This window comes from Anguilla rostrata, chromosome 12 (assembly GCF_018555375.3).
Source record: "Anguilla rostrata isolate EN2019 chromosome 12, ASM1855537v3, whole genome shotgun sequence".
NCBI classification, from domain to species: Eukaryota; Metazoa; Chordata; class Actinopteri; order Anguilliformes; family Anguillidae; genus Anguilla; species Anguilla rostrata.
The window spans coordinates 1113638-1129157 of record NC_057944.1 but is presented as its reverse complement, the minus strand read 5'-3'; the positions used below and the strand labels follow the sequence as shown (position 1 = coordinate 1129157).

At 43.3% G+C, this 15520-nt stretch overlaps 2 protein-coding genes across 34 annotated transcripts in view; both read right to left on the bottom strand.

The window, feature by feature from the left end:
• LOC135235493 (NACHT, LRR and PYD domains-containing protein 12-like) overlaps positions 1-15520 on the bottom strand; it is a 419768-nt gene that overhangs the window by 353444 nt on the left and 50804 nt on the right. The window lies entirely within an intron of this gene.
• LOC135235500 (uncharacterized) lies at positions 466-7807 on the bottom strand. The gene is made up of 4 exons (XM_064301036.1): positions 7249-7807; positions 6012-6173; positions 3515-3561; positions 466-3296 (listed from the first exon to the last, which is right to left on the bottom strand). The coding sequence occupies exons 1-4, from the start codon at positions 7467-7469 to the stop codon at positions 2596-2598; spliced, it is 1131 nt and encodes a 376-aa protein (XP_064157106.1). The 5' UTR covers positions 7470-7807; the 3' UTR covers positions 466-2595.

Sequence of the window (15520 nt, the reverse complement as noted above, 5' to 3'; positions counted from 1 at the left end):
CATGTTGACTTTATCACAATCTGCATGTCTAGCAATAACAATCTGGACTTAATATGAAGTGACAGTACTGTGAAAATTTAGAATTTTGCACTTTGTATGTAGGTACAGCAATTTGTGTTTTGCACATTGAGTCAAAGCAATCATATATTACTGTAATGCACTTGTTATGTGTGACTACAGTTACCAGAAATGCATCTGAAATAATGAAAAAAATTGTAGGGTCTCAGGAACATCTCAGAGACTGGATGTCATGCAAACTACACTTCTGCCTTGATTTTGGCTTCGTGGTCTAATCCATTCAACTGATGTGCAGCAGATACAGGTTAAAACCTGCAGGAAAACCATTTCTTTGAGAGGTAATATAAACACACCGGCTCAATAAATAGACAAGTAGTTTTCTAAATGTATTGAATTGTGGTTACACTACAGTAACAGAAGCAACCATTCATCAGACACTACATAATGTTTCTTATAATGGATTTTATTTCCACTCCTGTAGATGAATGTCATTGCTTCAACTGTGCAGAATTTAACCCCATGCTGATCTGCTCATATTGAGCCCAAACATAATCCCATACAGAATATGAAATAAGTACTACTGTGTCACAGGAGTTAAATACATCACACAAAAATAAATCATAACACCAACACATTTGAAGGTTTTTTATAATTCAGGTTTAATCATTGAAGATTATTGTCTGAAAATACAGAAAATAAAAGGAACAGACCCAATAAATAAGGAAACTCAACCCATCATTGTTTACAGTAATGAAAGGAAACAAGTACACTGCAGTGACCATTCTGCATTCTCCCTATCAGCTGCATTTGCCCAATGAAATTTGCACATTGGAACTCTTATGAAAATGAATGAAAGCAACTATAAAAACTAGTAAAATGCACATTTAAGTGGACGAGTGGCACTGGCTTCTCTTATACAAAGATGCAGATACAGGAGAGAGTTATTACTTAAAAAACATTTTACCCTGCCATATTTTGCCATTATTACACTCAGTGTTACATTAATGTTTTAATAATCAAAAGTACATTAACACACCTTAAACATTTGAAATAACCTGAACATGCTAAAAGATCATACTCTTGTGTACAGGGTTTAAGCTGTACTGAGGTTAATATTGGGTACAGCTGAAATTGCACTGGTAAGGCATTGGTCAAGGAAGGTTACAAGTGTGTCGACGTGTGTGTGTGTGATTGGGTGAGAGTGTTTGTGTGTGTGTGTATTTGTGAATGTTTGTGCATGCGTGCGTATGTTTGTGGGAGTGACTGTGGATATGAGTATGTGTGTGCATATGTGTGAGTGCGTGAGTATGTGTGTGTGTGCACACGGGTGCGTGTGTGTATGAGTAAGAGAATGTGTTTGTGTGTGTTTATACATTTGTGTGTGTGCGTGTGTGTGTTAGTGTGCGTCTGTTTGAGTGAATTACTGTGGATGTGAGAGTGTGTGTGCGATTGAGAATGAGTGTATGTATGTGTGTGTGTGCGTGAGAGTGCCTTTGTGAATGTGTGTGTGTGTGTTTATACGTGTGTGTGTGTGTGTGTATGGGTATGAGAATGTTTGTGTAGACAAGTGTATAATGTGTGTGCATACATGTATGTGTGTCTGTGTGAGTGTGTATGTGTGAGTGCATGAGTGTGTGTGTGCGTGTGTGTATGGGCAAGAGAATGTGTGTGTGTTGATACATGTGTGTGCATGCGTATGGGAATGAGAATGTGTGTGTGTGTGTGTTGACACGTGTTTGTGTCTCTGCACGCATGTATGTGTGTGTTTGTGAGTGCATGAGTTTGTGTGTGTGTGCGTGCGTTTGTGTGAATCTGTGTGTGACTGTGGATGTGAGTGTGTGTGAGAGAGAGAGGGTGTGTTTGAGTGACTAAGTATGAGAGAGAGAGTGTGTGTGTGTGTGCATACAGTAATGAGCGTGTGTACATATGCATGCATGTGTGTGTGCGCGTGAGAGTGCACTGGTGAATGTGTGTGTTTGTGTGTGCGAGAGATTGTGTGTTTCCATGTGTGTAGGTGTGCATGTGTGTGATTGGGCGTGAGAGAGTGTGTATGTGTGTGTAAGTTTGTGAGTGTGTGTGCATGAGTGTGTGCGTGCGTGCGTGGATGTATGAGTGCGTGTGCATGAGCGTACTCCAGTGTGTGCATTTGTGAGTGTGTGAGTGTGTGAGAGTATGTGTGTGTGTGCTGGAGAGTAAATGAGAGAGTGTGTGTGTGTGTGCGTGTGCGTATGTGTCTCTACTTTAGTGAGCAAAGGGATACTGAGGAGTCACACACTCTAAATCCAGCACAGACAGGTGTGTGTTGAGTGAAGTGTGTGTGTGTGTGTATGCGGTTGTGTGTGTAGGTGTGGGTGTGGGTGTGTCTATGTGTATCTGAGTGTGTGTGTGTGCATGCGTGTGTGTGTGTGTGATTGAGCATGTGTGTGTATGTGTATCTGAGTGTGCGTGTGTGTGTGTGTGTATGTGTATATGAGTGTGTGTGGTGTGCGTGTGTGAGTGGATATGAGTGTGGTGTGTGTGTGTGTGTGTGTGTGTGTGCATGCGAGTGTGTGCGCGCACATGCGTGTGTGTGTGTGTCTACTCCAGTTGGCAGAGGGACACTGAGGAGTACTCCACTCTAAATCCAGCACAGAGGGGTGTGTGTTGAGTGAAGTGTGTGTGGAATCTGCGCAGGAGGGTCAGTGTGTCAGTGTCAGAGATGCCGTAGAAGCACAGAGTGCCGGCCGGACGGTCCACACACACTCCTACCCTGTACACACACACTTCTCTACCAGCACCATCACACACTCCTGCTCTGCGGTAGGAAGTGGGGGGGGCAGGTATGTGTGTTTGGTTCTCATCGTGCCAGACAGAGAAACTGAGTTCATAAGAGTAAGTGGGTTTATCAGAGTCTCTGTGTTTACAGCACTCCAGACTCCAGGAGTTTTTATTCTCTCCAAACGCACAGTCAAGACCCGTTCCTTTCCTGCTGATTCCTTTATCTGTCACTGCTATAAAAACCCTTCCCCTCTCAGGCACACTGAACTCAGCCTCCCAGTAACAGCGCTCACAAACACTCTCTCTGCACACAACCTGGGGCTCGTACTCAAATCTCTCTGGATGATCAGGATATGGCTCCTCTCTCGCCCGTGTGCATGTCAACCTCCTGATACACTCAAACAGAGACAGCTTTCTGTGTGCTGTGTTTGGATCCAGTGTGTGTGTCACCCTCCTGTTCCCCTCAGACAGAGACAGCTCTCTGTGCACTGTGTTTGGATCCAGTGTGAGCTGACAGCCGTCTGCACAACAGAGACATTAATGAGATTAATTATCCTTATTAATATTCACCTCATTATGTGTGTGTGAGAGAAAGGGCTGTCATAGTACCTCTGTGTGTGTGTTTGTGTACGTGTGTGTTTCTGTTTGTGTGTTTATGTGTGTAAGAGAGAAGTCTCTCTCACTCACACACACACACACAGCAGAGTGTGGAAAGTGTTCTGTGTCGATACACACTCACATTTCCTGGGTCCTGGTTTGGTCCTGTTCTCTCCTCCATGGTCCACACTGTAAGAACAGCAGAACAGAATTTTGAATTTTAACAATCCTTCATTTCCACTCTCAACACACCAATGACATCACATAAATAAAAACAAAGACTCAATAAAACACAAAACCACGATCATATGAAAAATACACAAATCTGTCACAAAGGAAACTTATTCCATACCTTCACCCTATTCCATGTGCAAAAATAGCTCCCACCCCTCCACTGAACATTAAACACCCTTATAACACACACACTCTGAAACACACTCAGGCTCTCCATTGCTTTGTAATACTGAAACTCCACCATTACTGTGTCCCTGACCAAACCCCTAACTACAACAACCACATCTTGTCTGTCCCCTCCACTGATCATATTTTTCCCAACTGTAGAAACAGCTATTCTCGCCTCAAAATTAAATTAATGAGCTGGCACTTATCTGTCTTTGTTTTTATTGGAAATCAAGGATAAAAATATTACTTGTAAATGTTTCCCCTAGTAACCAAAATAAACTTCCCAAAAAAGAAAAGAGAGGCTGAAGTCTGGCACACCCCGAAAAACAATGATTAACAGTTTCTCTCTCCATGCAGAATGGACAATGGTGGGATCCTGCCGGGTTCATCACAGAAATAAAACTATTTACTGCAGTGATCCCGCGCAGCACCCTCCACTGTAGATCCCCCCCCCCCAACCCCTTCTGCGTGTGTGTGTATGCGTGCATGTGTGTGTCTGTATGTGTGCGTGTGTGAGGTGCAGTGTGGAAACTCTCTGTACTTACAGCAGTGTGAGTGTGTCCAGTTTAGCAGCAGACAGCGCTCTCACTCCTGAGTCTCCTGGGTGATTGTATCTCAGGTCCAGCTCTCTCAGGTGTGTGTGTGTGTGTGTGTGTGTGTGTGTGTGTGAGGTGCAGTGTGGAAACTCTCTGTACTTACAGCAGTGTGAGTGTGTCCAGTTTAGCAGCAGACAGCGCTCTCACTCCTGAGTCTCCTGGGTGATTGTATCTCAGGTCCAGCTCTCTCAGGTGTGTGTGTGTGTGTGTCTGTGTGTGTGTGTGTGTGTGTGTGTGAGAGAGGTGCAGTGTGTAAACTCTCTGTACTTACAGCAGTGTGAGTGTGTCCAGTTTAGCAGCAGACAGCGCTCTCACTCCTGAGTCTCCTGGGTGATTGTATCTCAGGTCCAGCTCTCTCAGGTGTGTGTGTGTGTGTGTCTGTGTGTGTGTGTGTGTGTGTGTGTGTGTGAGAGAGGTGCAGTGTGTAAACTCTCTGTACTTACAGCAGTGTGAGTGTGTCCAGTTTAGCAGCAGACAGCGCTCTCACTCCTAAGCCTCCTGGGTGATTGTATCTCAGGTCCAGCTCTCTCAAATGTGTGTGTGTGTGTGTGTGTGTGTGAGAGAGGTGCAGTGTGCAAACTCTCTGTACTTACAGCAGTGTGAGTGTGTCCAGTTTAGCAGCAGACAGCGCTCTCACTCCTGAGTCTCCTGGGTGATTGTATCTCAGGTCCAGCTCTCTCAGGTGTGTGTGTGTGTGTGTCTGTGTGTGTGAGAGAGGTGCAGTGTGTAAACTCTCTGTACTTACAGCAGTGTGAGTGTGTCCAGTTTAGCAGCAGACAGCGCTCTCACTCCTGAGTCTCCTGGGTGATTGTATCTCAGGTCCAGCTCTCTCAGGTGTGTGTGTGTGTGTGTGTGAGGTGCAGTGTGCAAACTCCCTGTACTTACAGCAGTGTGAGTGTGTCCAGTTTAGCAGCAGACAGCGCTCTCACTCCTGAGTCTCCTGGGTGATTGTATCTCAGGAACAGCTCTCTCAGGTGTGTGAGTGTGTGTGTGTGTGTTTGTGAGGTGCAGTGTGGAAACTCTCTGTACTTACAGCAGTGTGAGTGTGTCCAGTTTAGCAGCAGACAGCGCTCTCACTCCTGAGTCTCCTGGGTGATTGTATCTCAGGTCCAGCTCTCTCAAATGTGTGTGTGTGTGTGTGTGTGAGAGAGGTGCAGTGTGCAAACTCTCTGTACTTACAGCAGTGTGAGTGTGTCCAGTTTAGCAGCAGACAGCGCTCTCACTCCTGAGTCTCCTGGGTGATTGTATCTCAGGTCCAGCTCTCTCAGGTGTGTGTGTGTGTGTGTCTGTGTGTGTGTGTGTGTGTGTGTGTGAGAGAGGTGCAGTGTGTAAACTCTCTGTACTTACAGCAGTGTGAGTGTGTCCAGTTTAGCAGCAGACAGCACTCTCACTCCTGAGTCTCCTGGGTGATTGTATCTCAGGTACAGCTCTCTCAGGTGTGTGAGTGTGTGTGTGTGTGTGTGTGTGAGGTGCAGTGTGGAAACTCTCTGTACTTACAGCAGTGTGAGTGTGTCCAGTTTAGCAGCAGACAGCGCTCTCACTCCTGAGTCTCCTGGGTGATTGTATCTCAGGTCCAGCTCTCTCAGGTGTGTGTGTGTGTGTGCGTGTGTGAAGTGCAGTGTGGAAACTCTCTGTACTTACAGCAGTGTGAGTGTGTCCAGTTCAGCAGCAGACAGCGCTCTCACTCCTGAGTCTCCTGGGTGATTGTATCTCAGGTCCAGCTCTCTCAGGTGTGAGGGGTTTGAACACAGAGCTGAAGCCAGAGAATCACAGCCTCTCTGTGTGACTCTACAGCCTGACAGCCTGCAGAGAGAAGGACACACACACCTTACACACATTAATATAAACTAACAGCGTTGTGTGAGTCAAACACATAGTGGTGTGTAAATATATATAAAATAAAATGGATGTGGAATGAGTCATTATCAAACGCATTTGAGTTTACACCCCACTAGTCTGACTCACAGGACCCAGACTGTGGGTATAAGCCTGCCATTGGCCGACTATTTCAATCAGAATTCACCTCCCCTTCCGCTATCTGCGTGTTACTGTTTTCAAAGTCCCCGTCGCTACGTGAAACAACAACCTCCAAGCTAGCAACCTGCACGCTGAAAATGGCAAGTTTTGACAAAGATTTGGATCGTGCAATAAGGCAGGCCTGCTTGGTTCTTTCGGTGAATGGTTGTAAATACAAAGAATATGTTTAGAACATTTGCTGTCTGACAGGGACGTTCTTGCATGTTTGCCCACCGGTTATGGAAAAAGTTTCATATACCAAGCATGGCGTATCGTCTGCAGTGAGCTAGCGAGGGTAAACACAGAGACATGGCGTAAAAATGCCATGGTTTTGGTAGTGTCCCCCTTGGTCGTGATAATGGAGGACCAGGTGAAAACCCTGCAGTCAAGGGGGGTAGCTGCAGCGTACGCCGGGCAAGATCCAGACACGGACGAGAAAATAGCTGCTGGCCAGTACTCCATTACGACACTATTTTGCAAGGGCACTGCATCCTGGGCTTAGCGCCGCCCAAGACGATTGTGATTGGTTTAAATAAATACAAACAAACCAGGGTGTTTTTTTCCTCTATAGCGGAATGATAATGGCTTGAGCCAGACCTTTCTCCAGCGCTGGCACAGTGCTGAAACAAAGTGTGGAAATGGGTCTGGCTATGCGAGACTAACACCCCACTACAGTTCAGGAAACAGGACTAATTCATTTTATTCATTCATGTGTATAGAGTCTTATTCTTCCAAGAGGAAGAACAGGAATATGCTGTTTCAGTTCTGTGGTCTGTTTTCACATGAGAAACATTGACATCAGTGTTGTATTTAGTCACATTGTAGCCCTTATTATATTGAAGGGGTGTGTGTTTGTACTCACCCCAGTCTCTGCAGTTTACAGTGTGGGTCCTCCAGTCCAGCAGAGAGCGCTGTCACTCCTGAATCCTGCAGCTCGTTGTCTCTGAGCTCCAGATCTCTCAGCTCTGAGTGAGGAGAACGCAGGACTGAGGCCAGAACATCACAGCAGCCCTCTGTGAGATTACACCATCCGAGCCTGTGGAGAGACCACACACACACACAGGCGCACACGTATACATACATACACACACACACACACACACACACACACACACACAAATTCACAGCTGTGACACTGAGTTCCTTGGCAGTTGATATATATGCACCTACGCATTCCTGAGATGTACACACAAAAACAGGGAGGGGGTGTGTAAATTAAGTTCATTAAGTATTCTGACTAATTCACAAAAGTCTAAGGCAATTACTGGGCTCTATTCACCAATAAATATGATGAAACCACAAGGTTGGGAGTCTACTGCAAGGGATTCATTGCCAAACCCTTTTCATATGATGAACTTATCTGACTTGCAAACATTCATCTAATCTGCAAACACAAAAAACAGCATTCTTTGGTCCATGAACATCTATACGTTTTAAAAAACGTATAGATGTTTCAATATTCATCACTATGAATAGATAAATATAATTATTAATGTACACGTGAACCTCATTAGCTGAATACACTACTGTTATCATAGTATTTTCTTCCTAATCTTGTAACCATCAAGTTATCAAACAATTTATGGTCAACTAATACAGCGTTTTTGGCACTAATTGTAAAAGTTTCACAAAGGTAAAATGAAACCGCATTCAATTCGCTTGTTAAGCCGTGACGTATGGACCTTCCGATAATACTGTTTCCAGGTCCAAGCCTCTACTGCAGTGGTAGTCAACTCGGGCCAGAAAGGGCCGGTGTGGGTGCAGGCTTTTGTTCCAACCAAGCAGTTACACACCTGATTATACTAATCAACCTTTGGAGTCTTTACTAAGGACCTTGATTAGTAGAATCAGGTGTGTAACTGCTTGGTTGGAACAAAAGCCTGCACCCACACCGGCCCTTTCTGGCCCGAGTTGAGAACCACTGCTCTACTGCGTTGGCTGAGGATCTCGTCTTTTCAACATGTCGCAGTGCTGTGTCCCATGTTGTTTGAATAGATCTGAGTCCAAAAAAACTATTCAATTGTCATTCTGCTGCTTTCCTTGTGATGAGAAAGAGAAGAGGAAATGGCTGCAGTTGGTAATTAAGTTCTTAAACGAATGAAGAAAAACAAAGTTTGGCGCCAGTGGGTGCTAACGTTAGCTAGCTGTTTACATCCTACCTGTCTTTATCAGTTCTCATTATTAATGCACAACCTGTCTACATTACAGTTTATCATTACTGTACACCTGCTACCATATATTCTTACCACTGTATTATATGTAAGGAATAAACCGCGACGGGCTGTCCCGTTACTGGAAAATAACGGTAGTTTTACTATTTGTACCGTTGTTGGGCAAAAACTGGTGGTTAATTCTATGAAACCAACGATTCTAACAAGAAAAAATAGTTCCTTCTTGTTTTATACCATACAATTAGCACAATGTGAAACCATAACTCAAACAAATTAATCTCCCTAGCTCTGTCTTGCTTTTTAAATGGTGTGGTCGCGCAGTGTAGACATAATCTCATAAAAAACACGTTTTCAACGTACAAAAATGCCAAGTTACTCAAAAGTATTGATATCAAAATGACGTCAAGTTACGATACTACAAACAATATAGGCTATCTTGCCTCACTGAAATGACATAACATGTATTCCAAAGCAATGCTACCCAATATTTCCTCAATTCTTTCAAGTCACTTGGCCCTGTGTTTTGTAATCTTACCATTTAACAATAACATGCAAACTTTGTGTCAGATGAAAGTATATTTCGAAATTGCCTCATGGAACACATTGAAATTAATGTACAAAACTGCTTCTGAGTAACTACAGGAAGCATATTTCTCCAGAAAACATGTTTGTACTTGCTTCTGAACTGAATTTGAGTACATGTGCAAGTTATTGTATATTTGTTACGTACAATAAATACTGCATGTAAAATACATATTGTACATACATACATAGAGAACTTCTTTATCCCCATGGGGACATTTCCCTCGCAGCATGTTACATTCACATTTACGAACACACACTTATACCAAGAAACATACTATCATTCACGCAACAGAAAGGCTGGGCAGCGAAATACATACATACCAATACAAATTGGACATATACACGCATATTCAATCAATCTTGACTGTGAGAGAGCCATCCACACATATGTTTGGCCTGTCCATGTAGTGCATGCTTATACACACAGGGCCAAGTGACTTGAAAGAATTGAGGAAATATTGGGTAGCATTGCTTTGAAATACATGTTATGTCATTTCAGTGAGGCAAGATAGCCTATATTGTTTGTAGTATCGTAACTTGACGTCATTTTGATACCAATACTTTTGAGTAACTTGGCATTTTTGTACGTTGAAAACGTGTTTTTTATGAGATATCATTTCTTTTTGCAAAGCGTTTTATTATGAGAGTGAGAAATGCGAAGTGACCCTGTAAGGAACGGTTGTGGATGATGGCTATCCTTGTGTGTATTTGTACAGTCTGATGAGCGTGTACTGTTTAGCAGTTGCAGTTTGCTATATATGTAAAACAGTGGCTGTGACAAAGGGTGCGGTGGCGTATGAGTGTAAAACGTATCAGAAACGCATATGAAATATGGCCAGTGTATGTACTCACGGATCTGACGTCCATCCAACGAGCCTTGACTGACAAAAGAATCAGCAAGCCCGTAGAATTATAACTCCCTAGATCGCAACTTGTGTAGCCTTCCGTCCTGCTCCGTTGTCTGTTATTTCGTGGATATGCACTTTTAGTGTTTGTAAGGTTTGTAAGGCATTTTGATAGGCTTATCTGCAGGTAGGAATCCTCTTCGTTGTTTTGCTAAACTAGAACCGGAAAACATGATAGTGGAGAATAGGAGCAGACGCATTTGTCCCAGCAGGCTTTGCATATGAGAAAATAACAACAGTGTGAGAGAAATTAGGATGAAGTTATGAAATTGCGTAGTTGAAACAATATGTTTTTAGCAGAATGGGCATGTAGGTGAAGGTTGACATGATCACAGAGTATAGTGCGAAGTAAATGGAGTGACCATGAGCGAGCTTATATTCCTTATCGAACGGTATATATAACAGTCGCTATAAAGCGGCAGCTGTTAAAGTGGAGGGTTAAGTAACTTGTGAAATCTATTGCACTGCTGTGTTTTTTTCATGTTCAGTACTAGTAGTTATAATTATGAGTGAATCATGTTTTTAAATGTAATGTTTTAATGGGGAGTTGCAGAACGTACACACGTAATAATTGTTTGTATGTGGCTAGATAGAGAACAGGGCGAGGTAACATGAATGTAGAAACGTGGCGTTTGCTGATAAGAAGGTTTTGTACAGTAGCCAAGTGAAGAAATGTAGTTAGTAGAAATGGCACAGCTGTGATAACTTTTTAATAAAAGGAATACATTTGCCGTCATGAAATGCATATGGGTGGCCATGAGTGAGTTTTGGTAAAGCAAATATAAGCGTAAGAGAACGTTAGTGTAAAAGAGGAAATTATCTGCCTGAGGACGAGGCGGGATTCAATCCTTCAACCGGAGGTTTACCAGTCTGTGACTTTGTTAGTGCAGCACCACGACATAGCTATGCAATGCGTGAAATATCATTAGAAAACCTGTCCGTGGTTTTAAAGAACACAGGCCAGTAAACACAGAAGAGCTCCCGTTGAATCCATATGGTTTTGCAATATTGTAGCCGATTAATAACTGAACGTGCAGACGGTACGTCATAATTCAGTGTATACGTTCGGTGAACGGCGGGTAGATATGGTGCAAAAGCAATAATTGAGCAGTAGTAGACAATTATTAGTGAAGGTAAAAGCAGGTTAAAGAAACGCGTTCCTAGCTGGGCTTGAACCTAGGACCCTGTGTTCCCAAGACTGTAACCTTACCCCCTAGGCCACAGGCGAACTAACTGTTTGTACTGAAAATGTTTCAGAGTAAAAAGGTATGGGTATTTTGCGTGTGTATGCAGGTTTTTCATTGGGTCGTGTAGGTGAAGATTTGGCGGGTGTCGGTAAAATGTCCAATGGGGAGACATGTTATTAGTGGGATAGGCGGCAGGAAAAATAAGAATGAGAGGAAGAATGAGAAGAAGAAGAAGAAGAAGAAGAAAGAGAAGAAGAAGAAGGAGAAAACGCAAAATCCCCTTAGTTTGGGGCTTTATTGTGTGGACATGTGAAGTTGTTTATGAAATCTGTCTGTTGAAATGGGGTCAGAATGTACAGAATTTAATGTTTTTAAGGGTTGAGTGAGTCACTTGTCACCTACCCAATATTAAAATTCTTAGTGTTCGGTCAGAATGGTCTCACAGCATGCTTGTTATGCCGGTTAGCTAGCTAGCTAACTATTTAATATTGTTTTCGAAACAGCGGTTAATATAAACACAATCCTTTACAAAGATATGGATGAAAATGCGTCCCGTAGCCAAGACTTACATACTGTCAAAATAAGGGACTATTCCGTATTTTTACGGATTGTTGGCATTCCTAAATGAAGCCAGTAACTAAAACTGTGATTCAACGTTGATATCAATTGTGAAATTGGACACTGAAAAGGGGAGGGGACGTAACAACAATTTAAAACCGAAAGAATAATGTTGCCGTTTTAACTGCTTTAGAATGCTACAGCGCATTGCGCATTGATTTTATTGGAGCTGAAAGAATTTAGACCCTTTTTAACCCTCAATGGTGCCTCACTAAAGAAGTGATCGTGAAAAGGTACACAGGTTCGGGATCTGAAGGAGCGTTCGGACCTTTTCGCAGTCTCTGGTTTGGACCCGGAAAAGGTCAATACGTCACGAGTGACGTCAGACCTAAAAAGAGGATACAAAATTGCGAATTCTAATTTAATGTGACGGTAACCTTGACGACACTGTTTAAAATGTGGCCGTTAGGAGGGTCGGTTGGTTACCATAGCGATGACAGCTCGCTCTGAGCCCTTTTTTGTTACCTCAGCTAGTCATTCTTTGAAAATAAATATAGAACTACAGTTACATAAAACAATTATATGATATTAACTATTAATACTTTGCAAATATCATTCTACCTTTTCAGACCGTTCGCTTATGTCTGCCAACATTCGCGTCGAACAGAAAGCTAACGGAAAAACGTTTGAAATAGTTTGCAAACGTTCGCCTTGTTCGCTGAACTTGAACGCACCTTTGGCAAATATCATTCTTTTATCATTTTCTTCAAACAACATGACCCTCAAGTTGACAATTGTTGCAGTTGTTGTAAATTTAGCTTTGGCTTTGACTCACAGGCAGGCGTTAGCTAGCTAGCAGACCAACCTACCTTAACGTTACTTCATGAACCAACCTAGCTAGTGGAGCCAGTGAAGAACTAAGCAGCGTACTATCACAGACAACTTAAATATATACACCAGTATATAAAATAGCACAAAGGTTTTATCTGAGCAGTCATGATATCATTGGTCAGACCTGCGATATTGTACCTGAAGCTGTGCTGGACCCGTGTACCAGCTGTGCTACTCTTCAGTTCATCTGGCACGATCTTACAGCAATGCAACTACGGCATGATCGTTTTCAACTGGAATTACACTGCAGCGCCATCTAGTGGCTGTATGAGAACACCACAACTGATTATTGCCACTAACTTTTACTGCTGGTAGAAACTTTTAAAATTTTAAAGAAACTTTTAATTTTTAAAAACGTGGCGTCTTTTGAAAATTCCACACATTGCACCTATTTTCTGCATGTCCTTGCCCTATAATCCATCCATTCATTTTATTCTCGCGCGCTATTGCGAATATAAAAGGCTAATTATTGTGCTGCATTTAATTATTATTGTAACAATGATAACAATAATGATAATAAAAGCCTGATGTATTAAGTCATTCTTTTTCTTTTAAAACCCCGTACCAAATGTTTGGTAGACCTTGTGGAGTAATATAAACTGCACAAAAAATTTAATAAGTGGGGGCATTTGAAAATTATTTGAAAACTTTCTTGAGGAGTGAGGAGTCTCCTTGTTTCTTGCTGTATTATGACCATTATGCCCTCTACCCTCTGCCTAGCAAGAGAAGTGATCCTGAAGAACTATGTTTAGAGAAATTAAGCCCCCACTTTAATTTCGCTTTTATTAAACATTTGTCACTTGCATTGTCCCAATTAAGCTGGTTAAATATGAAATCTGTAAAACAGGACATTTCTTCACATTTGATTTGTATTGTTTTTTGTTTGTTTTGTTGTTTTCTTTCTGTGGTTACGCATGACCCATGTTGCTTTAGACTTGCTCCTGTGGGGGTTTAGGCCAGGGTTGTCTGTGAAGTGTATTGTGATAATTGCTGTGAAATATGCTATACAAATAAAATTTGATTGATTGATTGATGTTCTAGGAATTCTGAACACGAGCGCTGATCTGCTGTCAAGGGGAAACCCACTGAATGAGGAATGGTGTCTCCATCTCCAGACTGTGGAAATGTTACTGTAGTGATTATCCCTCTCCTTTATGTACAGCCATGCACACTCCCGCTACGCATGGACCTCCTGTCTCAGGTGAACAGGGAAATACACCACCCCTGCCCCGAGCGAGTAGCTCTATGAGCTTGGCCCGTGAGAGGCATAACCTCAACGCATTAGGGCTTCCCCTTCACGTGGCTGCAACCATCCAGAGCACGAGAGCGCCCTCTACCAGGCCACTTTATGAGAATAAGTGTCAGGTGTTTTAAAGATGGTGTGCCTCTTGTCAGTCAGTGCCTTACCAGTGCTCTGTTACAAATAAAGAGAAATCCTTTACTATCATTAAGGTTGACCTGGCAGCTTTCACTGTTTGGCATGTTGATTTCAAAGACTATGCAGTGGGGCAGCACCCCCTCATTCACAGGTTCATGAAGGGGCCTCACTTTTCTCTGCCTGTTGCTAAAAAACTCATTTCCCCTTGGGATTTATCACTGGAGCTGGAGGATCTCTCTTTAAGGCCGTTTGAGCCTATAAATGAGATAGATTTAAAATTGCTGTCTCTCCAGACAGCGTTGCTGCTCGCACTAGCCTCAGCTAAGTGAGTCAGTGACCTCCACGTGCTCTCAGTGCATCTCTCATGCACAATATTCTCCCCTAATATGGATTGGGTTTTTCTTAAGCTCAATCCAGCCTTTATGCCTAAAAGCTTCCCTGCTTTCACATGTGAGATGTTGGAGCTTGCTGCTTTTCACCCACCATCTTTCTCCTCTGAAGAGGAGCATAGGCTGCATATGCTGTGTCCTGTGTGTGTTCTCCACACGTATATGGCAAAGACTAAGGCTTTTAGAAAGAGCTCTTAGTCACCTGGGCCCCTGCCTGCAAAGGGAAAGCATCTCTAAGCAGCGGCTGTCCCATTGGCTTGTGGAAGCTATTGTTATGGCATATGATCCAAAGAGGATAACGCCCCCCTTGGGCCTGAGGGCTCATTCTACGAGGAGCATGGCTGCATCGTGGGCCCTATTCCATGGGGTCTCCTTGCAGGAAATTTATTCAGCTGCAGGCTGGGTTTTGCTAGGTTCTACCACCTGAACGTCACCAGGAGGCCGGTAGCCCACTCAGTTCTGGGGGTGAGCTCTGTGTGAGTCGCACACATCTCCCCTCATCTGCTATGGGTTTCAGTACTTCACATTTTTCCAGGGTCCTGGCTATAGCTTTGGGCGGTGGAATGTCTTTAGTACTTCCCTACATGGGATGTGCCAGACACCACCCTCCCCTCAGGGGATGAGGCATCCCTTGCTGGCCTGACAGCATCTCAGCTATGAGCATAAGGCATTCTGGGAGCAGTCTATATCTCCCCATAGGTGTGTCTCAAACACAAGATGAGACTAAGCTAAACAGAAATTTAGCTCACAATCGTAACCCTGGTGGAGAAATCCACCAAGACTGCACTGCTTGCCGTGCATGAGAAGTGCATATGTTCACTGAGGAGTATTCAATTCAATTTTATTTGCATGGTGCTTTTTACAGACAGACATTTTACAAACCGTCACAAAGACGCTTTACAGCGTAGAAAGGTGGGAAACAGAGCAACCAGAGCAAACACCAGGCGCTGCAGTGTGGCCTCCTTTAGCATTGGACACGCTACTGCCTGTCAGAGCCAGACTTGGTGCAACTGGATGCTTCTGCGAAGGTCAAGACTGGATGACATTCCCCATAGGTGGATCTCTCTCAT